Raw genomic sequence first — 22,698 nt, forward strand, 5'->3', positions numbered from 1 at the left:
TGGGACAACTGTAATAGTATAATCAGTAAAATATGTTTTTGAAAAAACACTGCAGTGAACATAGGGGTGCATATATCTTTTTGAATTAGTGTATTTGGTTTCTTCAGATATGCACCAGAAGTGGAATATTTGGGTCCTTCTTTGTCTCCTGTTATAGCCTTTGTTTTAGAGTCTGTTTTGTTTGATACAAGTATTGCTATCCCAGCTTTTTGTTTGTAAGTTTTCCATCCCTTTAATTTCAGTCTGTGTGTGTCTTTCAATCTGAAGTGTCTCATGTAGGCAGTAAATATTGTAAGGGTCTTTTTTTTTTTTTATCCATTCAGTTATTTTTTCCAATAGAGCACTTAGTTTACATTTAAGTAATTGATAAAAATGTACTTGTGGCCATTTAAATTATTTTTATACCAAATTTTTATGTGGTTGGTCTACTGTCTTTACTGTCTATTTACCCTTCACTAGTGGATTTTTTTCCCTTTTATATATTTTCTTATTTCTAATTTTGGCCTTTTCTTTTCCATTTAAAGAACCTTTAACATTTCTTGTAATGCTGGTTTAGAGGTGATGAACTTTAGCTTTTGCTTGTCTATGGGCTCACTCGTGTGCAGATCAAGTCTTCAGTGTGGCTGGCTATGAGGCTCCACCCTGCAGTTGCAGACACTGCTGTGTGCTAGTGCCTACTGAGGCTGCCTCCTGGGCATGGCAGGGCAGGAGCTGCTTTAGAGGGGTTCTAGCCTGGGAGAGGTCCTCAGGACAATGCCAGGGTGGGTGGGGTGTACAGTGTTAGCAAGATTAATGGATAGTGCTAGAAATGGCACCTGCCAGCACCTCTGACTCAGGAGAAAGTTCAGTACATTCCTGTTCCTCCAGTACACACCCTACAATTTGTCAATGTATCTAGGTGCTTTTCAAACTGCTGCCTCTTTGCCAAGACTCAAGAGTGCAACCTGGGTTTCCTACAGCCCTTTGGCTCTCCCAGACATAAGCCCCACTGGTTTTCAAAGCCAGATGTTAATGGGAGTTCCTCTTCCTGGTGCAGGTACCCCAGGCTAGGACTCGGACCCCTCGCTCCTTGGGGACAACCTCCATGGTTTTGTGATATCCCTCCCACTTGTGAGTCACCGCATGGGAGAGTGGGGGATATGGTAGGTCCTGACTAGACTTAGTCTCTACCCCTCCTACCCTGAAAGGTTCAGTGTGGCTTTTTCTTTTTATCCCTAGGTGTAGAAAATCTGTTCTGCAAGTCTTCAGATCACTCTCAGAGATCACACTATTCTACATGTAGTTGTAGTTTCATTGTTAATGAGAGGCTGTGAGCTCAGGATCTTCATAGTCCATCATTTTGACCTCGAAGCCAGGAGCCTTGCTCTTGAATGCCAATTTAGCTTGTCCATGAACTGTCATTTCTTGTGGTTGGGTGCACTGCCCCCACAAAAAATACGAGCTTGTTGTGTTTGGAGAAAGGAGACTGGCTAGAACAGAAAGAAGACTGATGATTTGAGATCAACATAAAGATTTGGTAGTTTGACCCCTATAGGCAGTGTTAAACCTTGTAAATTTTATTTAGAAATGTTTGTGGCACAGCCATAATGTGATCTGATTTGGATGTCTTTTTTTGAGCTATTTCATTTTATTAGCTTTTTGAGAGTTTAATAAGGTGGTAGATATGACAGTTTTTAAACCTGCGTGTTTGAGTAAGTAAACTGCTTGAAATCCATATTATTCATTTACTTAATTTATACTATTAGCACTAGCATCCTTGTTTTTATGTTTGTTTTAATAATTGTCCACTTATAAGCAGGAACTTATAGACAAGAACTTGTTTTTGTTTTTTTCCAGTGAAGGTGGTGTTTTTAAGGCTCATCTCACTTTCCCAAAAGATTATCCCCTCCGGCCTCCTAAAATGAAATTCATTACAGAAATCTGGCACCCAAATGGTAAGTTTAACTAGTTTTACTCTTATATTTACAAATGTGATGGCCTGTGACTGAAAATTTCAAGGTCATTAAAAAGATGTAGTTCTCAATGAAATTGCTTTGGGATTTTTGCACTAAGTTCATTGCGTTTGTTATGTGCATGGCCATGCATTCGATTCTTTAGATGAGAAAGAGTAACAGAGATCATGTGGAAAAAATAGCTTTGTATTTATTTACTTAGTTATCAGCTCTTTGAGTCTCATAATGTGGCTTATGATGTTCCCAACTAGAGGCAAGTTTGGTGGGTGATATGATATTCACTATCAGTAGAGCTATTATAATTGAGGACATAATTCCTTTTTTAAATTATTTTTAAAGAGAGGGGGAGGAACATCAACATGTGAGAAAAACATCGATCAGCTGCCCTTCACAGGCCCCCATCCGGGGACCTGTGAACTGATCTAGGCAGGTGCCCTGACCAGGAATTGAACCGGTCAACTTTCAGTTTACAGGCTGGTGTTTGGTCCACAGAGTCACACCAGCCAGGATGAGAACATAATTTCAAAGGTATTATTAGGTACCTCATTACAAAGAGCACAGAAGTAATTAAACTTGGATTGTTTCATTATATTTTTTTCATCTTAGCTCTTAGACCTTTTAATCTATATCCTTAACTATAAAATAGGGAATGTCCTACCTTCCTCATAAGGTGGCTGAGACTGTCAAATGAGATAAAGTACTGTATTTTTTAACCTGTGGAAAGCATCCAATACTGCTGTTCATGAAATAGAGACATTGACTTTTTTACCCAAGGACGTGCAGCCATTTAAAATCTACTTTGTGAGGCAAAGTTTAGGCTAGATAAGCCATGTTTATTATACACAGTCTTGTTGAACTTTTGGCCTTGTTTGATATGCCTTTACAAGGATTTCTTTTCTAAGTATATTGACTCTCAGTATTTTGTAATCAGCTGTCTCTCTTTTTTTTTTTTTTTAAAGATTTTATTTATTTATTTTCTTAGAGAGAAGGGAAGGGAGTGAGAAAGAGGGAGATAAACAATGATTGGTTGCTTCTCGCATACTCCCCTTCTGGGGATGAAACCCACAACCCAGGCATGTGCACTGATCAGGAATCAAACCTGTGACCTTTTTGCTTTGTGAAACAATGACAGCTGAGCCACACCAGGCAGGGCTCAGCTGTCTTTTTATACTACTGTATAATCTGCATTTTGTTTCTCATAGTCACCTTCTTTTAATTGCAAGGAAGAAAACCTTTAAACAAAAGTTGGTCAGAATAATGGATTATTGAATAAAGTAAGGCATTATTATTGCATTGAAAGGGAGTATATATTACAACCCAATGGCTTGAAAAACAGACAGGTCTTATGAGAGACTAGAACTGGCAAATGGAAAACTATTGGGAACTGAGGGAACACACCATATTTCAATGCATCTAAGATAGCAGTGATTACAAAAGACATACAGTTATTTTTGTTGGGAAGGAAGAAAAACATCTAACAATTTAAATAAGGGAGAAAAATGTCTTCTAACAATTTATTTGTGGGAGAATCCATTAACAAATAGTCCTACATGAAGTATGGATGCACAAATTAAAGACATTCACCTCTTTGAAATTTCTTTCACTTATTCCTAGCCTTTTGGCAGTTTTTCCTGCTTCATTTAAATTACTTAATGTGTAACAGGCAATCTCTTTACACCTATTTTAAAAGAAGATGTAAGCCGTGGCTGGTGTGGTTCAGTAGATGGAGCGCCGGTCTGCAAACCGAAAGGTCGCCAGTGCCATTCCGAGTCAGGGCACACGCTTGGGTTGTGGGCCAGGTCCCACTGGTTGGGAGCGTGCGAGAGGCAACCAATCTATGTTTCTCTCACACATTGATGTTTCTCTCCTTCTCTTTCTCCCTTCCTTCCCTTGTCTAAAAATAAATAAATAAAATCTTTAAAAGGATATATGACAAAGCTTCTGACTATTGCTATACTAGACTAGCTGTGTAACTCTGGATAAAGCCTCTTTCAGGCTTAGTTTCTCTGTCTGTGAGAATTAAATGACAGCGCATATGTATGCAATACGTGACACTTTTTTTTTTTTTGCTAAGAGGATAGAAATGGCATAGGTAGGTTAAGAGGGTAACTGATGAAATGAAGTGATTTTTTGTTTTTTTAAGGTTGAGACCTTTTTGTTTTGTAGGCCGTAAAGGAGAATGCCTGAGAAAGTGAGTAATTAAGACTTGATTTGACAGAGGCGATACTTTGTGATGAAAGGATAACTGAGACGGAGATGGGACAAGGATGGCGAGTACAGGATGAGCTGGACTAGGAAAAGAGTGAAAAGTCATTTTGAAATAAGAATGAGAGGAAAAACGAGCATTTGAATATCTGCTAGGGACTGGAGATACAAAGTTGATTAGTGAGTTATGGTCTCTTTCCATAAGGATATTGTGGTCTATATAAAGCAAAGTTGGACATGTAAATTTAATGGTGAAACTGAGAGATTATAGTCATAGTTTATAAGGCATGGGTGGCACTGAAGAGGAAGTTAGAGAATAGGATTCTTGAACAGAAATTTGAATATGTAAATACCTGCCTTGAACTTTGTTCTTTAGAGGCTATGGAGCTCGTTAAATTAAAGTTTTATAGTAGATTTATTGTGACTGTATTTTCTTCTAGAAAGATTATACTCAAGGAGGAAAGATTGGAAGGTGAAGGCTGACTGATAGCCAGGAGGTAGATGAGGATTTTTTCAGTGGTTCCAGTAAGAGACAATGAAAGTTTGAGCTAGGAGTACTGGCAGGAAGGAGTATTTAGTTACTCTTGTTGACTACCAGATGTGGGCAGTAATGGAGAGGTAAGAATTTAGAATAGATGGACCATTTACCAAATAATTGTAGAATCAAAACCACCGCAAAGTAACACATTATACCCACTGCAATGGCAATAATGAAAAAGACAGGTAATAAGTGTTGGTGAGAACATAGAGAAATTACAGCTTTCATACACTGTTCGCAAGAATGTGAAATGGTACAGCGGCTTTGGAAAACAATCTGGCACTTCTTCAAATGGTTAAACCTAGTTACCTGATAATCCAGCAGTTCCATTCCTAGGTAACCAACAGTCTTGAAAACATATGTCCACAAAGTACTTGCATGTGAATGTTCATAGCAGCATTAGATACAGCCAGAAAAGTAGAAACAACGCAAATGTTTATCAGTTGATGAACAGGAAAACAAAACATAATATCCATATTATGGTATGAAATACTGACATATCTACAATATGAATGAACCTTGAAAACATATTAAGTGAACAAAGCCATTCACAAAAGATCACATAATATATAATTCAAATTATGTGAAATGTTTAGTATAGGCAAGTCCGTAGAGATAGAAAGTACATCTGTGGTTGCCTAGGGCTTTGTGAGGAAGGTTGGGGGGAGATGGGGAATGATTCCTAATGTGTACAAGGTTTCTTTCTGGGGTGATGAGTAGTATGTTCTAAAATTGATTATGGTGATAGTTGTACAACTCTATAAACATACTACAAACCATTAAATTCTGCACTTCAAATACATGAATTATATCTCAGTAAGACTGTTATAAAAATTAGGGTAAAGATTAGCTTTGTGTAGCTTAAATGCATTCAATTTTTGACTTGTTTGCCTTGAGGTATACTTGCCATATATCCAGTTAGATAATTAGATACAGCTAGTCCAAGGCTCAGCAGCGAGCTCAGGGCCTTGGAAGTTATTGGCATCAAGATGACAGGTTATGTGTTAATTACATTTCAATAAAACTGGGAGGTGGGGAGGAAGATGGGTAACATCGTGATAGAACCAATGAGTTAATTTACCCGGGGAATAGAGAATTTATATGGGAGATAAGGATAACATCAAAAGTTAGATCATGGGAAAAGGAAACTAGAAAGTAAGTGAGAGAATAGTCCAAGAACCAAGGAAAAGAAGTGTGTCACAGAAACTAAAGGAGGAAAATGTGTCCTGGAAGGTGTCTTCAACAGTATCAGTTGTGTTGGCCCGGAAGAGTTGACTTTAGAAGAACTCAGCAGAAAATGTTCTTAGACTACTTTGTGAGAACAGTTATAGCATCCTGATAGGGGGCAGTAGCCAGTTTCCATAAGGAAAAGAGGGTACCCAGGTAGTGAATAAATAGAGAAGATGAGAGATTGGACTTTCATTAATTTTAGATGGACAGCTTTAAGAACTAGATTGCTTAAAGGGTTAGTATGGTTCAGATAGTTTAGTTTTAAGATGGAAGAAGAGATATATTTTCTGTTCAGTAATTGATGCCTGGGGAAAGCTATTTATGGGGAAATTTATTTAGAAATTTTCTTCACAACAAATAGCAAAGTGAGTTAAAACTCTAAATGGAATAAAAAGTTTCAAGTGATAAAAAAATAGGATTATTTGCTGGGTGTAAGGGATAAGAATTTTCTAGTTTCCAAAGCAATAAATATTGAAAGACTAAAAAGAGGAGTCTGTGAAGAGAAATGGCAACTAAATGCAGTACAGGATTCTTAAATGGATCTTGTGTCAGATAATAAAGCCAGCTATAAAGAACATTATTGAGGCATTGCAATGAAAGGGAAAAGTAATAGGCAAAAATTAAATGGGGAAAATTAAGAAGCAGTTAGGCAAGTAAAAACTAAACATCCGAGTACGTAAATGGTAAAAGATAAGAACAGGAGTTTCACAAAAGAGGAAGTACGTATAGGTTTGTTTTCTCACTCTTAACTTTTTTGTTCTTTCCTTTGATGACTTTTTTTTTACTTTTCTTGCCTTTCAGTAAATTTTTTAAATTTTATTTTTCAATTATAGTTCGATTCTCTCTAAAAATAAATAAATAATCTAAAAAAATGTTAGACTTGAGGTAGGAAGTTCAGATTGAAATATACATAAATATTGCCATTGGTTATTTAGGGGATTTTGACATTTGGTTGAAAATTGTTTTTGTCTTTTCTAATATTTCCACAGTTCCAGTATTTCCACAGTAAGTATGCTTTCTTTTGCAGTGGAGAAAATTTCACCATAAAAGATTAGTGAGCCCTGACTGGTGTGACTCAGTTGGTTGGGTGTGTCGTTCCTCAAAGTGAAGGGTCAGTTGCTGGTTCAGTTCCCATTCAGGGCACCTGCCTGGGTTGTGGGTTTGGTCCCTGATTGGGGGTGCATATGAGAGGCAAGATCAGTGTTTCTCTCTAATTCATGTTTCTCTCCCTCTCATTCTCCCTCCCTTCCCGTCTATCTAAAAATGGATAAATAAAATCCTTTTAAAAAAATTAGTGAATTTTTGATAGTTTCACTAATATGTGATTTAAATGAGTTAGTAAATTAGAGCTTCACTTTTTTTTCTTTTGCCCCAGGAATTAATTTGCAGCTTGGGTTTTAAAATAGTTTTGTAGAAAACTATATTTATATTGATGAATTTTCACTGGCAATGTGGATTTTTTTTTTTTTTTTTTTTTTTGGTGATTCTGAGTTTATTCCTTTCTGCAAAAATGTAATTTTGCTGTTACTTGATTTTAAAAGTACATTATGATAGTACTTCTCAGTTTTTTTCCTTAGGTAAGTCTTTGGACCTTTAACTGTCACCCATTTAAGGTAGTAACTTAGGGGGGAAAATAGGAAATCATTACATAGAAACTCATTTCTTTGTACAGTAAGCCCTCACTTAACGTCATTGATAGGTTCTACAACTTTAAGCTAAATGACAGATAACGAATCCAGTTTTCCCATGGGCTAATTGATTAAAACAAGATTTAAGTTCCTATGGCATCTCATCTATATTATAAAGCAACGACATTGAACAAACCCTTGTTGCTGTATTTACTATGTGTAAGTGCTAGGCAACATCTACATGCTAGGTATCATGAAGTTTTGTACAAATGAAAGAGAGATTACATTCCTATTGGATTAGTCAGATGTATCCTATTTGGTAAAATCTGTGGTTTTCCTAGAACGTTAACATGTTCCATTTTGGAAATTAACTTCTTTTTATTTTACTTTATATAGGTATTGTGGAAATCAGGACCCCATCTGTAATAGAATCTTATATATAACCAAATTATTTCAAACATTTTAAACAGACTTGTTTTTCTCTAATTTTGCAGTTGATAAAAATGGTGATGTATGCATTTCTATTCTTCATGAGCCTGGTGAAGATAAATATGGTTATGAAAAACCAGAGGAGCGCTGGCTCCCCATTCACACCGTGGAAACCATCATGATTAGTGTTATTTCTATGCTGGCAGACCCTAATGGAGACTCACCTGCTAATGTTGATGCTGCGGTAAGGTGGTCCCATGCCCATCTCCCCTTCCACTTAAACTCAATTAGAACTATAGTATCTCTGTGTGTGTGTGTGTGTGTGTGTGTGTGTGTGTACTTATCTATTTATATCCATTTATTTTTCTTTTGAATCTGTACAAAAATAAGTTAAAGGCACAATTAAGCATCACTCTAAATACTAGAACAAACATCTTTTTAGAATAAGGACACCATCTTATTTGTCACACCTAAGAACATTTAATATTAAGTCCATATTATCATTCCCAAGTTTTTATTTTTAAAACCTGCAGATCTATAAAAAAGTTGCATTAGTTAAATAAAAATTCCTATATACTTCACCTACATTCACCAATAGCGGAAATTTTTTAAATTTTTTTGCCAAACTGTTAGAGAATACTTTACAGATATCCTAATTCTTCATACTTGAATACTTCAGCATATATCTCCTAAGAACATAAAAGCATAGTAAAGCATAGTACATCTATCATTGATGCAGTATTATTATTATTGAATATACATATAGAGCCCGTACTCAAATTTCTCCAATATTGTTCTTTATTGCTGCCTTTTTTTGATTATTGAAAATCTAGAATCTCAGAACCCCCATCATATTTTATACTCATGTTATATTTTGTTTTATTGGTTTTCTTCACTAGTCTTAGTTCATTAGCTTTCTATCCCTCTTTGAAGAACCTTTTATTCTCATTCTTGGAACTTTTGTTAGTATATATGAAAGCAAGGTGATTAAATTTGCTTTTTTTTCTTGAGTTACTTCAAACCTGTATAAAAATTTGGATGAGCCCTGGCTGGTGTGGTTCAGGGGATTGAATGCCGGCCTGTGATCCAAAGGGTTGCCGGTTCGATTCCTGGTCAGGGCACGTGCCTGGGTTGTAAGTTTGATCCCCAGTCATGGTGCATATAGGAGGCAGCTGATCAATGTTTCTCTCTCACATCGGTGTTTCTCTCCCTCTTTCTCGCTTTCTTTCCCTTTCTCTAAAAATAAATAAAGCCTTTTTAAAGAAAAGTTGTATGAGATCGTACATGTGGAAAAACACTACACAGATAAACTCTGTTCATATCTATGGCTTTGCAGTTTTATATTTAGTAATCAAATTGAAGTAAAAACTGGTAGAACACTATTCTGATTTTCTATTTAGTCAAGTATAAGTTCAAACAATGTAAGAGGCGGTAAGAGAGAAGAGGTGAAAGCTGCTTTAAAAAAATCTTGTAAAATCATTTTGAGAGAGAAGTAGTTACTGTTTCACTCTCTACTATCAGCTCTTTTTAATAAGATCAGAACTGACAAGTTAAGTTTTAGTCTTCAAGAAGGAAAAATTAAGAACAAATAAATACTTGACAGTATGAATAGGGAAAAATCACTAAATCTTCAAAACAGCCAAGTCCTGAAATAACAGAACCTACCAAAAAAAGCAGTCATTCTCTTGAGGTTAAACATTTTCATAAGGGTAGAAATAGGCCTTAATATAAAGTTGAAATATGCAAACTTGACCTCACAGACTGTGTACGATTTATCCTTTTTTTTCTTGAAACCCACTGCTGTTTTTTTCTGATTAAACCAGTTAGCTGTCTCATATTTAAATCATAGCTTTCTTGTAAACGGTTGTGTTTACCTTTTTTTTCTCTTGCATTGCATACCTTTTCATATATTTTCATATATTTTTGGTTTGTTTTTCTAATCTCTCAATCAATGATACCTATTCCAGGAAACTCATTTTTCTTGGAGATCTCTCTCCTGGATCCCTCCACTTTTTGGCTCCAAATTAGTTTGATTCAGTCTGTTGCTTGGCTGCTTTCCTTGAATTTTCCTTCCCCCCCTTGCTGTTCTTCTGTATAGAATCATTTGTTTCCTGGATCCACTACCCTCACCCTCAACCCCCCTTCTTTGGTTGACTTCTTTCTTTGACCGTTCTTTATCCAGAGTAATGTTTTAGAAAGAGTATCTGGGAATTAAGTCCTTCCATGTCTGAAAGTGTCTTTTCTTTTTTTTTTTTTTTTAATCCTGACCTTATATACTTTGTTTACAAAATCCTAGGGGAGAAAATAAGATTTCTACAGAATTTTTCTTTAATATTTGTTGTTAGTGATGAGAAAGTTGATGCTAGGTTGATTCTTCTCCATTCGTAGGTAACCTTTCCTTCCTTCCTTTTTCCCCTCCACTCCCCTCTCCACCCCGTCCTTTTCTGGATTTTTGGTCTTCTGAAATTTCATATTATTATGTAAAAATTTTCCATTTCTGTAGTTGATGTATACTTTGAAGACTTCAGCTGTTGGGAATTTTCCTTTGTAATTATTTTGAGAGTTTTTTTATGTTTGGCATTCTGTACTTTTTTGAACTTGTAGCTATAACCCAAATTGATCCCTTGATCTTTCTCATCTAAAATAGTGCTGATTTTGAATTTTCTGTTGCATTTTCAGTTTTAGTTTTAAATACTTGGTCTTTTCTTCATTAATTCCTTTTTCTTGAGATCTCATCACTCTTTAAAGAATTTAACAGTATTCTTGGGAATTCTAATCAGATTTTTAAAAGTTAAATTCTGAAGTCTCTTCCTCTAAGGTCAGTTTTTCTTTTCTGTTTTGAAGACTACTTCATAACTCTTTTGGACTTCTACACAGCTCTCCATTCATGATTAAGAAATGGTAAGAAATGAGGATCTAGGAAAGCAAATTGGAGCAGTGTGTGTGTTTGTGTGTAGAATTTGTTCCTCAAGAGCGTGTGGGTAGTAAGCCAGACATTAAACTTAAGAGAAGAGGTGTCATTTTAAATGCCAAAATGATTACTTTGAGTACCAATACTCATACTAGCAGCTCTAATTCTAGTACTAAAGATAGTACAGTATATTTATATAAAAATCTGTATATCATCATCATTATTTTAGGAAGGTGTTAGAATTTTGGGTATAGGTGAGAGGAAAATACAGACTTTGTAGTTGTTTATTTTCAGCTCCACTTCTTAATAACTCTTCTCAAGTTGACCATTTTCAAACTCTAGCTTCTTTAGATTTCCGTTCAATAGCTTCTTTCCCTCCTGTGCTCTGGTTCCTTTGAGCCTTTCCTAAGGCTGTCACTTTTTCTTCTCTGCTGCATGTTTCCTTACTCTTTTATCTTTTGATCTTCCAGCAAAAATTCACCCCTGTTACTAAATAACTTTATACCTTTAGAAAAAATTCCCGTAAGATCATTTTAATAGGGTCTCAGGAGAACAAAGAGATATACGTGTGTTTTTTTGTCCTATTGAATTCAAAGGTTCCCCATTTATATAAAATGCAAATCATAATATCACCTACCTCGTCATGGCACGGTGAATTCAACAGATGGTGGTTTTGTTAGCTAGATCCTGCTTTGGAATGATCATCTATCAATCTGTCCTTAGCTGGGCAAGGATGACTTGCCCAGTCTCATCTCAGTCATCAGGGAATGCCAGTCATATTGTATAGTCTCTCTAAACCCCTTCCTATCCTTCTGCCCATGGACTTGAGTCCTTTTTACTTCTTCCCTACATTACTGTAATAGCTTAGCTTTCTATCTATCTCCCTGCTCTCAGTCTTAATCCTGTCCTCTAAGTGGTATTTCTAAGTGATTTTTTTTCTTGAGATTGACTTTTCCTCTTTGCCTAGAATTGCCCTCTTCTTCCTTTTACTTAAAATGATGAGGTAATTGCAGACTTTATAACATTTTATCCAGAAAAAATTCAGCCATAACATCTCAATCTCTGTACATGTAGGCATTATAGTTTATCTCATAATTTATTGTAGTTACTGGATTTCTGTGGTGCCTTCCCTGCTTTAAGGGCAAACATTTATTTTTCGGTTTTCTCTTAAAGAACAAAGATTGAAGATTTCTATGGTTTTTGCTGGCTGTAAATGGATATTTTAAAGGCTGGGTATTTTTGTGAGAATTTCCTACTATTTACATGCTAGATAAAATCAGCTCTATTCTCATGTGAAGCCATGTCAGTGCTGCTTTGTGTTACCTTTTCATGTGCCTAGCAGTGATAGTGGTATCATGTTGTTCCTTCCTCTCCCCCCTCCAACACTCTACACACAGAGAAGTAGTGCTCAATATCATCTCAATTTGATGTAATCCACCTGTCTACTTTATATAGAAGGCATTTTTATATCTGTTTTATTTTCTGGTTGCTTTCATCAGGGAGATTTGGTAATCCTTCAAATAGCCTGACTATCTTATTTGTAAGTTGTACCTTTTCAGTATAATATAAAACTGTAAAACTGTTAATGTTCTTCATGATCTTTTCCCTTTTTCAGGAGAATTTTGTCTGTTAAGGTGATTTGCTTGGAGGATTTCTACTCTTTTATCCCAGCAGAGTGCCTTGCAAAAGTATTTTTTGACTACTTTTCCACCTTGTCAGCTTAACATACTGCCAAAGCATTATATTCAAAAGTAAAATTAACATTTGAGATTATAAGAGGGGTTTGCATAAAATCAGTTGATATCACTTCTGTACCTACAGAAAGAATGGAGGGAAGACAGAAATGGAGAATTCAAAAGGAAAGTTGCCCGCTGTGTAAGAAAAAGCCAAGAGACTGCTTTTGAGTGACATTTATTCAACAGCTGTAACTTCACTTATTTCAGGGTAAGTTCATTTTAAAAATCGTACTATTGTTTTACCTTTATAAATGTCATATGCTTTGGGATATGTGATTTAGTTATTTGAGTTACTTTTTCATTGGCTTCAATTTTTAGTGGTGGTATCTAGTAGTTTGCAGTTTCTCAATGGAAACAGTGTAATTTATTTGCTTTTCTTTTAGTAGACCCAGTTGTTTTTAACTAGATATACCAAACTGATTAATATGGTAGCAGTCTATTTCTTTTCAGAAACTAATGATGGTAAAATTTCCAATGATAAAATACTTATTTAAACAGTTTCTTCCATTTTATCTTTCGGTGTACCATCTGGACCACTGTTGAACAATGCAGTTTCTTATCTCTCTCTTCTCATACTGTTTATGATGTATGGTAAAGGATAGCTTAAATTTTTATTTCCTAATTTTTTTTAAGGAAAGATGATATTCTGTAATATAATGGCAAGACCATTAAACATCTGCCTTTCTTGTTTTAATTGGTCTTAAGTCTAGCAAGGAATTAAAGGTAGAAGGTACCCATCTGATTTAGAACAGAACAGAACATGGTGTAGGTGAATTAAACAAAAGTGTGACATTTACGTTTGGTTTCTATTTATAAAAGATAGCATCTACGCAATCACAATCATGGTATATTCCTGGAATGTACCTGCTACCTATTCTAAGAAAAAGAAGTTTACCATTACTTGTTACATCCCCAGTATTCCTCTCCTTTCTTTACTCCATCCTTTTCTTATATTCCCAATTCTGTTTTCTTCATTATTTTATCAAGTTTGTACTCCTAAACAATGTATTGCATGATCTGAACTATATATGAAATTATATATATAACATGCATTTTTTTGTGACTTATTTTTCAACATTATATTATTGAAGTTGGTCTGTGTTGTATACAGCTATATTTCATCTATTTTCACTGTTAAAATGTGGTATTTTATTAAATAAATTATCTCTACTCTTGATTTTTAGTGCAGTAATTTTCCAATTTAGGGTGCTTTTATTTCTTGTTGTTTTTGCAATTATAGAAAATGTGTCTATTCTCTTATGGCACATGTATCAATACTACAAGAGCCTCTGTAGGGTATATACCTAGAGGTGGAATTGTTAAGGGTTTATGCACATCACTTTGACTAGTTAGTGCCAAATTGTTTTCTAAAACATTGCATCTATTTATACCCCTATTGACAAGGATAAGAATTCCACTTGCTCCATATCCTCTCTATCATTTGTTATTATCAGACTTGTGCAAAATTTTAAACTTGGGATATGCAAAATAATACATTGTTATGACTTAGAGCAGTTCCCCTAATTACTGATGAAATTGCACATTGTTTCATATATTTGCCCTTTGATGTTTCCTCTGTGAAATGCCTGTTCTTATCTTTGGACTGTTTTTCTGTTAGGCTATTTACTTGTTTTCTTGTCAGTTCACTTTCTGTATAGTGTCTTTGGATGAACAAAGGTTCTTAATTGTAATGCAGATGAATTTATTACTTTCCTGGATTTTACTTTTTGTGTCTTTTAGTGTCTTCCCTGCCATCAGAATGCTACTGTTATATATTGTTTTCTTTCTTTTCTTTTTTTTTAAATTTGTTTTCAGAGAGAGGGAAAGGGAGGGAGAGAAACATCAATGTGTGAGAGAAATATCAGTTGGTTGCCTTTTGCACACCCTCAACCAGGGACCTGGCCTGCAACCCAGACATGTGCCTTAACTGGGAATTGAACCAGTGACCTTTTGGTTCACAGGCTGGCACTCAATCCACTGAGCAACACCAGCCAGATTATATATTGTTTTCTAAAAGTTTTGTACTTTTCATATATGTACTTTTCATATATGTGTTGAATCCACTGAAATTGATTGGTATATTGTATAAGGTAGGAATTCAACTTTACCCCTTCCATCCCCTCAGCGTACACAACTGTAGACTACATCATTTACTGACAAACCTATCCTTTCAACACTAATATACAACTTTGTTTATGTAATAAAATTATATTTCCATGTATGTGTTGTTCTGTTTCTGACCTTTCTATCTTTTATCAGTTGACTTGTCTATCTCTGAACCAGTATCACTCTATCTTAATTTTTATGATTAAATGTACCAAATGCATAGGTGCAAATCAGAAGTAGGGTTAAAGTCTATCCACCACTCATTCTGTTTTCGTGTTTGATGTCTCTGATTTCTGAAAAGACTCAGATCTGCTTTTAGATCTCCTTATAATAACCTGAAGTGCTGAAAATTAACTTTACTGCTTTTTCTTACCACCAGATATAACAATAACCTTGTAGTCTTCAAGTTTTTCATCTTGTTTATATATCTATCCTTTTTATTTTTGCTGATAATTTTGTTATTATTTTTAGTATCATTACATCTGATACCCTCTCTCACATCTAGTCTCAATGGCCCTTTTCTTTTCCCTTTTTTGACTCTTGCTTTCCACCATCTTTGATTAAGTTGTTAATAGACCTGACTCAGTCTGCTAGTAGTGAACTTCCTTCGTGCATTGCCTGCACTTCATTCTGGATATTCGTCCTGGATACAATTGCCATGTTAGTCTTCACAAAGCTCAGCTCATTGCATTTGTTGGTTTATGAGTATGACAGTATCTTAGGAACAACAAACACACTCAGGGCTTCTTTTTCTTACCCATACCATTTTTCAGTCAGAAAAGGGCTTGGCAACAACAAAGAATTGATGAACAAAATACCACATTGAAGTCTAAATTTATGTGTGATTTTTACCTTACATAAACAGCACTTTATAAATTTAGGAAATTACCAAGAATTTTATATTTACCTTGATAGTATATTATTAATTAAATACATTCAAAAGAAGTGTCATAAACAAATTTTGTATCTTGATATTTTGCTAGCTGAGTAATATACACATCATACATTCTATACAGTTTAACATTGATATTTTGCTAGCTCAATTATATATATATATATATATATATATATATATCCACTTCCCTTTTTAACAGTTTTGTGTGTTATTAAGAATGAAAATTTATGTCTTGAAATGAAAGGTAACACCAAGAATAGGTGACACTGAGCTCATTTCAGTTCTTGTTAATGAATATTTGTTAATTGCCTACTATTTTGCAAAGGCACGGTAGAATTCTTTAGACCCATTATCCCGCCGGACAATTAAAAAGCTGTTAATTTAGCCAGTTACATCAGGCATGAAAAAAGGAAACGTGAAACCACATTAAGAGCTTTAGTGGGAGTAGAAGGAGAGCATGGTTTGGAGAAGTCATCACATGCCTAAATACTGAATGATTAGGGTGGTTCGGACAGAGGTTACACACAGAGTTGCTGGTGAGATTGGAAGTCTCCAGAGTAGGAATGGAAATTCATTTGGTATAGAGAGTAGTACTTATTTGGGCCAAGGACATCTTGCACAGTTTTTACATTGAGGGCACAGAAGGAAGAAACAGATACAGAAATATGCGGTCTGGTTGGCCACAAGGAGAGAGTGAGGCATTACAGACTTCAGAAAGGAAGTAGATGTGGATGGTCACCAATGCCACAACATAAGAAAAAGAATGACATAAAAATCAGTTTGGGGAAAAAGCCAGTGGCTTAGTGATGCAGGGAGAGTTGTTATCTAGCAGTATACTAAGTGGCAGGTTAGGATGAACTGGAACTTTTGGAAGCAGTTGTGTGCAAGCCATTTAAATCATGAACTCCTTTCATTTAAGAACAGTTGAGATTATTTTGAACACTTACTTCTAGTAGTACTTGTATTATTGTCTGTGATATCAAAAAGTGGCTTTTATTTGGAAGCATATTTGTCTGCTTTGTATTTTTAGGGTGTTTTAAAAAGATTAAGTTATGTCCTGGCTGGTGTGGCTCAGTGGATTGAGTGCCAGCCTGCGAACCAAAGGGTCCCAGTTTGATTCCCAGTCAGGGCACATGCCTGGGTTGCTGGCCAGGTCCCCAGTAGGGAGTGTACGGGAGGCAACCACACGTTGATGTTTCTTTCCCTCTTTCTCCCTTCCTTCCCTGCTCTCTAAAAATAAATAAATAAAATATTTAAAATTAAAAAATATTAAGTTGTGTAGCCACATAGAAAATGAATCATTTGCCCTGGCTGGTGTGTCTCTTGGGGCTCAGTGGGTAGAAACTGAACAGTTTCCCGTTTGTTTCCCAGTCAGGCACAAACCTGGTTTGCCTGGTACCTGGCTGGGGGCATGCGAGAAGCAACTTATCAATGTTTATCTTGCACATTGATGTTTCTCTCCCTCTCTTTCTCCCTTCCCCTCTCTCTAAAAAACAAAATTTTTAAAAATCTTAAAAAGAAAATGATTTGTTTTAAAATTTAGAAATAAATGGAACACGACACATTTTGTCAAGGTAAATCCTCTCCAAATTTGTAGGTTAAAGTCAGGAATAAAGTAGGTTAAAGTCAGAAGAAGTTTGCAAGCAAAAAGCAGATACTTACATTATTTCATAAAGACATATAATTAATAAAATCTCAATAAAAAAGGGTGTGATTTTAACAAGAAGTAGATATATTTTAAGGTAGAAATGGGATATACTTACACAAATGTAAATGACTATTTCATATCGGTGCTATTTATGTAGAGTGTTACGCAAGTAATTCATTTTCATATTAATCTTTCACAGAAAAGAACAACAGACTTTTTCTGTACTGGGGCTTTTTCTCTGTTGAGAATGCCTTTTATTCAAAGGGGGAAAATAGATTTTTCTATTTTCCTGCTGAAGGAAGCTAATGCTATTTAAAGCTGGGTCCTCAGTATTCAAAAGGCTGGATTGCCTGATTTTAATTTGTTTAATGACTATCATCAGTCATTCCTGTGGAGTACTTTTCTTTAAAAACCTCACACAGAGACAGTTTTTGATTGATTCTTTTTGTGTCCCTGAAATATCACAGGGGAATGATTACTCAGTGCCCAAGCTCTGTACCCAGTTCTCTTTGAGCCCTGAGAGGTTAGGTGGCCAGGGATTAATTTGAGTATAATATAGTCTTTGGAAAAGCATTTAAATAATAATATCAAAAAGATGCAATACCTATTCTATAACAATGTCTCGAGTTTCATTCAGTATGTGTCACATGTCTTTATATTTTCTAATAAAAAATGCATGTACATATGTGTATCTGCAAATGGTAGGACCTGATTCTGGTGAAGGTGATACATTTCATATTTGATGCATTCATTGCTTTGCTAGGGACCGTTCACATTGATTGATAAACGTCTATGGAAAGAAATTTAGCAGTAGTTTTCTTGCTCAGTTGCTAGGCACATGTAGGGCCACAGATAGGCCCATAGCTCTCTTTCTACCACAAAAGAACAGAGCCTTTTTTTTTTTTTTTTTTTTTAGATTTTCTTTATTTTCAGACAGAGGGGAAGGGAGGGCAAAAGAGAGGGAGGAAAAACATCAGTGTGTGGTTGCCTCTTACGTGCCCCCTACTGGGGACCCTTTGGTTCGCAGGCCAGCACTCAATCCACTAAGCCACACCAGCCAGGGCTCTTTCTACCACAACAGAGCTTTAATAAGGTTGAATTTGGGTGATTATAAGATTGATAACTTCATTCAGGACTTTAAAAGACATACTGAACTTTTAACATGTATAGTGTGAGTCAGATATTTTCATAATTCTAGGTACATTTGACTTCTTTGCTAGGAATTTAAAACTCTTGAATTCCCAGTCATCTTCTATTCAAGTTCTTTGTGCCTAACTGTGTTTGGCACACAATACAGCTTCCTGAGTCTCTGAAACATTTGACTTGAGGTACCTGGCTATTTGAGTAGGGGTTCTCCCACCGGTTCCCTTCTCTTGTTCCTCTTGTACATTCAAAGCACACATTAATATAATAAAGGCTCTTGAAGTCTAGTCATTAAATGACACTAGTGTTTTCCAAACTTTTTGAGCAGGAAGCTCTACCATTTGTTAGCTGTGTAACCTTATCTCACTTTCCTCTGTAAAATAGGGCAATATTCCTTCCTATGGTGATTATGAGAATTATATGAGAAAAGTTTATAAAGCACTTTACACGCTGATTGGGCCATAATCAGCACTCAGTAAGATGGTAGTTTTTATTTAGATGTAGTTATTGACTTCTATAGGCTAATAGAGGACATGAGACCAGAAGATACAAAACAATAGAAAACTGTAATTGGCATGGGGGTCAGTTGTTGTGGGAGGCTTCATGGAGAAAATGTGTTTGGACTGAACTTAGAGAATTGGATAAAATTTACCAAGTTGAGAAATGTGGCAGTCTTAAGTTGTTTCTCTTAATATCGTTAAATATAGCACAAAAGTTAGCTTAAAATGAAAACAAGAATTTGTTTTGAAAGAAATAGCATATGAATAAAAATTTATAATCAATTCTTTTGTGATTTATAAATTTATTATATAATGCTGTTTGTTTTGTTGTAGGTCTCCAATTGAGAAACATGGCACTGTTTTTCCTGCACTCTACCCACCTATTGCTGGACTTCTGTTGTAACAAGTTGGCAAACACTGGCTGGAACTGGGCTGCAATAAAACACGCCAGTATCAATGCTGACAAGAGCCTAACAAGTGCCAACTTACAGATGATTACGCATTTTGAATTCTAATGAACTGTTTTAACCTTCAGGAAGAATTGTAAAGACCTGTACATAGCACAACATGATCCGGATAATATATATACTGTTCATGTACATCCACAAATACACCTTGTACCAAATAATGCTTTCTTGTAGTGGAATAAGAATCGTGTACATTCTAAAAGATTTTAGCAAGTTTTCTTCCCCTACTCATTGTTTCTTATGTTTTAAAAGACTCTTTAAAGCATGTCAGATGAAAAGCAATTAGGATTAAAAGTTTCCATTTAATTTCCTTTAAACCATTGAGGCTTCATTAAACTCTTTTCATTTACTAAATTTTTGTATCTTCTTTGTTTTGACACAGTCCCCTCTATGTTTATCTTTATCTCTTCTATCTGCCAGAAAGTTTTCAAATCACTTAGTTCAAATACTGAAATACTTAATAAGCAGCTACTTGATTTTTAATGATGACTTCAGAGGAGTGGTCATCACTAGGTGCTCTGTCCTTTTTGTATTCCAGTTGCACCCATCACTTGGATTGGATGTAGCAATAACATATTTTGGCTGTTGAGAGCTCTTGAACTGTCATTATTCCCAGGAACTAGAAAGAGTCGGTTCTGAATTCACATACTGAAATTTATCCTAAATTATACAAAATTCTGATTTGGTTTTATTTTTACCCTCCAGTTACCTAATGTTAAGGTTCAATGAATAAAGCATGCACAGCTACAGGCTTTGTACTTCTGGGTTTGCTATTAAAAATGCTATTTTGCCTCATACCCTTCTTCTCAGCCCTTCATATTTCTTTGCCTCTATTCTTCTATACTGCAGATTTTTCTCACTTATTGTACAAAGAAATTGCGATGTATATTTTCATGTAATTTGATTTTGGAATTCTGTCACCTTATGTAGTGAGTTCTTCCAAAATATAATTTTTTTCCAATAATTGTCAAGTTGTTGGCTTTTATTGTATTCAATGAAGGTTATAATACTGAATATCAGAGAAGTTCAGTTTAGAAAAATCTCAGGTTGATTGCTTATGCAAACCAACTTTTAATACTTGAAAATCACATGGCCATGGCAGTATATATTTTTCTCTAGATTCTTCTGTGAATCTCAAAGCATTACAGAGGTGTAAATGCTATGCTATTTGACATACAGATTCTGTTACTGACATAGTACACTTGGATTTTATTAATGTTCAAGCATAAATATATTTCATAATTTTTCTAAAACATTCAAGAAATGGTAAAATAAATGTACAGTGTTAAAGGCAGGTCCAGATTCTTCTCTGTTTAGTGTGAGATTGGGTTTGGGAAGTCGTCTTGGCATATAAGGGCTAAAGTTGATAAAGCACCAAATGGGACATCGTGTTTTAATTGTGAGAATCAGTGACAATTGGTACGTCTCTGGGTAGTTTGGAGAAATACTTTGGCAGAACAGTGAAGGATCCCTGCAAGTAGCCTAGTCCTCTACAAATTGTTCATGTCCTTTTTAAAGCAGAAGTAACATGGTGAAGGATGTAGTTACCACAGTGATTTTTCTAAATTCCAGGCTGTTCTTCACTGAAGCATTATAAAAACCTATAAAAGTATAATAACTAAATGTGAAAATGTTTATATTATTCATTGAGGCCTAATTTCTTCAAGAACTTTCTTATTTTTTTCCCCAAAGACTAAGAAATTGTTGTCCTAAAGTGCCAGTACTGTACACCTACCTACCTGGGACTTTGAACACAATTTCTTTACTCTTAAACCAGAAATTGTTCACATGCTGGTGGTTGTGACAAAATGGAGTCTGAATTTTGCTCTCCTATTGCTAAAATTCTGTGAACTATCTGTTGAGTTAAACCTGGCAATTTGACTATTTAGGGAGTAGCAAATGACCTAGTAACTCAGGGACAACAAACTATTCTTGAACACAAGTGCCACTTCAATGTAGTTACTTCAGTAAAACCATATGTGTTTAGGGCTTAGATCTAGGCGAGTAGAAGGGAGAGCCAGGAATGAATGCATCTCCCTTCACAATCCTTTCCACCTGGTGCCCTGGCCATACTACATAAGGAAACGGGCCTTCTCGATAGTTGTTTCGACTTCTTTTTTCTCTGTCAAAGGTGTCATCTGTGCCTTTCCACGAGTTCATCTGACAGTGTGAATTTAAATGCCTCTATACTTGGTATTAAATCACACTTGGGTGACACACATCCAGGTGGCTGTTGTCCCACCAGTGCCTCGCCATTAGTGTGAGGTGAGTCCTTTCTGCTTTAGGAAAAGGACTTTTCTCCCTAACCTTGTGCCAACTATTGACATCTACATAATCTTATATAGAACTGACTGCTTCCTAAATTTATTCCAAGTTCTTAAGGCTTATAGATTTCAGTCTGTGCTCATAATAGGAATGGATGATCTCAGTGGCTTTTGGCCTCTTCGTGAGTTTAAAATCTATGAGGTTGGTTTTCTTGTCATTATAAGGTAATATCTTTGTGAGGTTATTCCACTGACTCTGTGATCACCTGGGTGCCATAGCATTTTTTTTTAATGGCCTTCATTCTTGGTTGTGAAGTTTTATATGCTTGCTCACCCTCTACAAATCTGCCCATTTTGGGTTGTGGTGCCTGTGTATTTTGCCCGCCTGGTCTCCAGTTGGTGGAATTGCCTTTTTTGTTTGCCATTTCTCAGCATCTTTGAAATTTGACATGATGTTGCTTCATTCCAGTTTTTAGATCTGTAATTTGTTGATTGTACTTAACTATGTGAGTTTTGTTGTGATGTTTACTGTATTGTAAAGCACCTCGATAATGTGATGGGGGCTCTATAAATCAATAAATGATGACTTAGAGGCTGTATTATGAGCTATTTTGGTTTTAGGATGCAGGTCTCAAAAGCAAGTTGTGGGATTCTTTCTGTATGAACAGCACATGATACCAAATGGTTCACAGGGGAACCTTGATAATTTTAAAAATTTCATTTAAAGAGGAAACCAGAGGGTAGGAAGTTAACTTGACTTCCAACCTGAGATGACGGTCTTAAATTTTCAAGTACAGGGCCAAGCACCCTTCTCTACTCAAGAGTTTTCTGTGATGCTGATTTAGAATAAATAAAATGAGGACACATTAGAGCATTATTTAAAATTTTGTCTTTGGTTTAAACTGGCTCTACCATGAAGATAAGCAAAGGGGGAAGAACCGAGACTTGTGAACTGAAAGAGACTACATGTCCCACCTCAATCACCACCTTCCCTCCTTTAAACAGATGGGCACACTTGGCCAAAATACCTGCCCAGGACCATTTAG

The 22,698-nt window shown here is 35.6% G+C and overlaps 1 protein-coding gene across 1 annotated transcript in view; it reads left to right on the top strand.

Annotated features, from left to right (window-relative positions):
- The window catches only part of UBE2G1 (ubiquitin conjugating enzyme E2 G1), a 94,637-nt gene extending 74,285 nt beyond the window's left edge, over nt 1-20,352 (top strand). The window contains exons 3-6 of the mRNA XM_054575861.1: nt 1,837-1,934; nt 8,048-8,226; nt 12,715-12,837; nt 19,255-20,352. Coding sequence (XP_054431836.1) covers nt 1,837-1,934; nt 8,048-8,226; nt 12,715-12,801 — 364 coding nt within the window. The 3' untranslated portion in view covers nt 12,802-12,837; nt 19,255-20,352. The remainder of the gene's footprint in view (nt 1-1,836; nt 1,935-8,047; nt 8,227-12,714; nt 12,838-19,254) is intronic.
- Nucleotides 20,353-22,698: the final 2,346 nt, after the last annotated feature.

The sequence above is a fragment of the Pteronotus mesoamericanus genome, unplaced genomic scaffold (assembly GCF_021234165.1).
Source record: "Pteronotus mesoamericanus isolate MK-2021 breed Mesoamerican mustached bat unplaced genomic scaffold, CSHL_Meso_final contig_317, whole genome shotgun sequence".
Classification (NCBI taxonomy): Eukaryota; Metazoa; Chordata; class Mammalia; order Chiroptera; family Mormoopidae; genus Pteronotus; species Pteronotus mesoamericanus.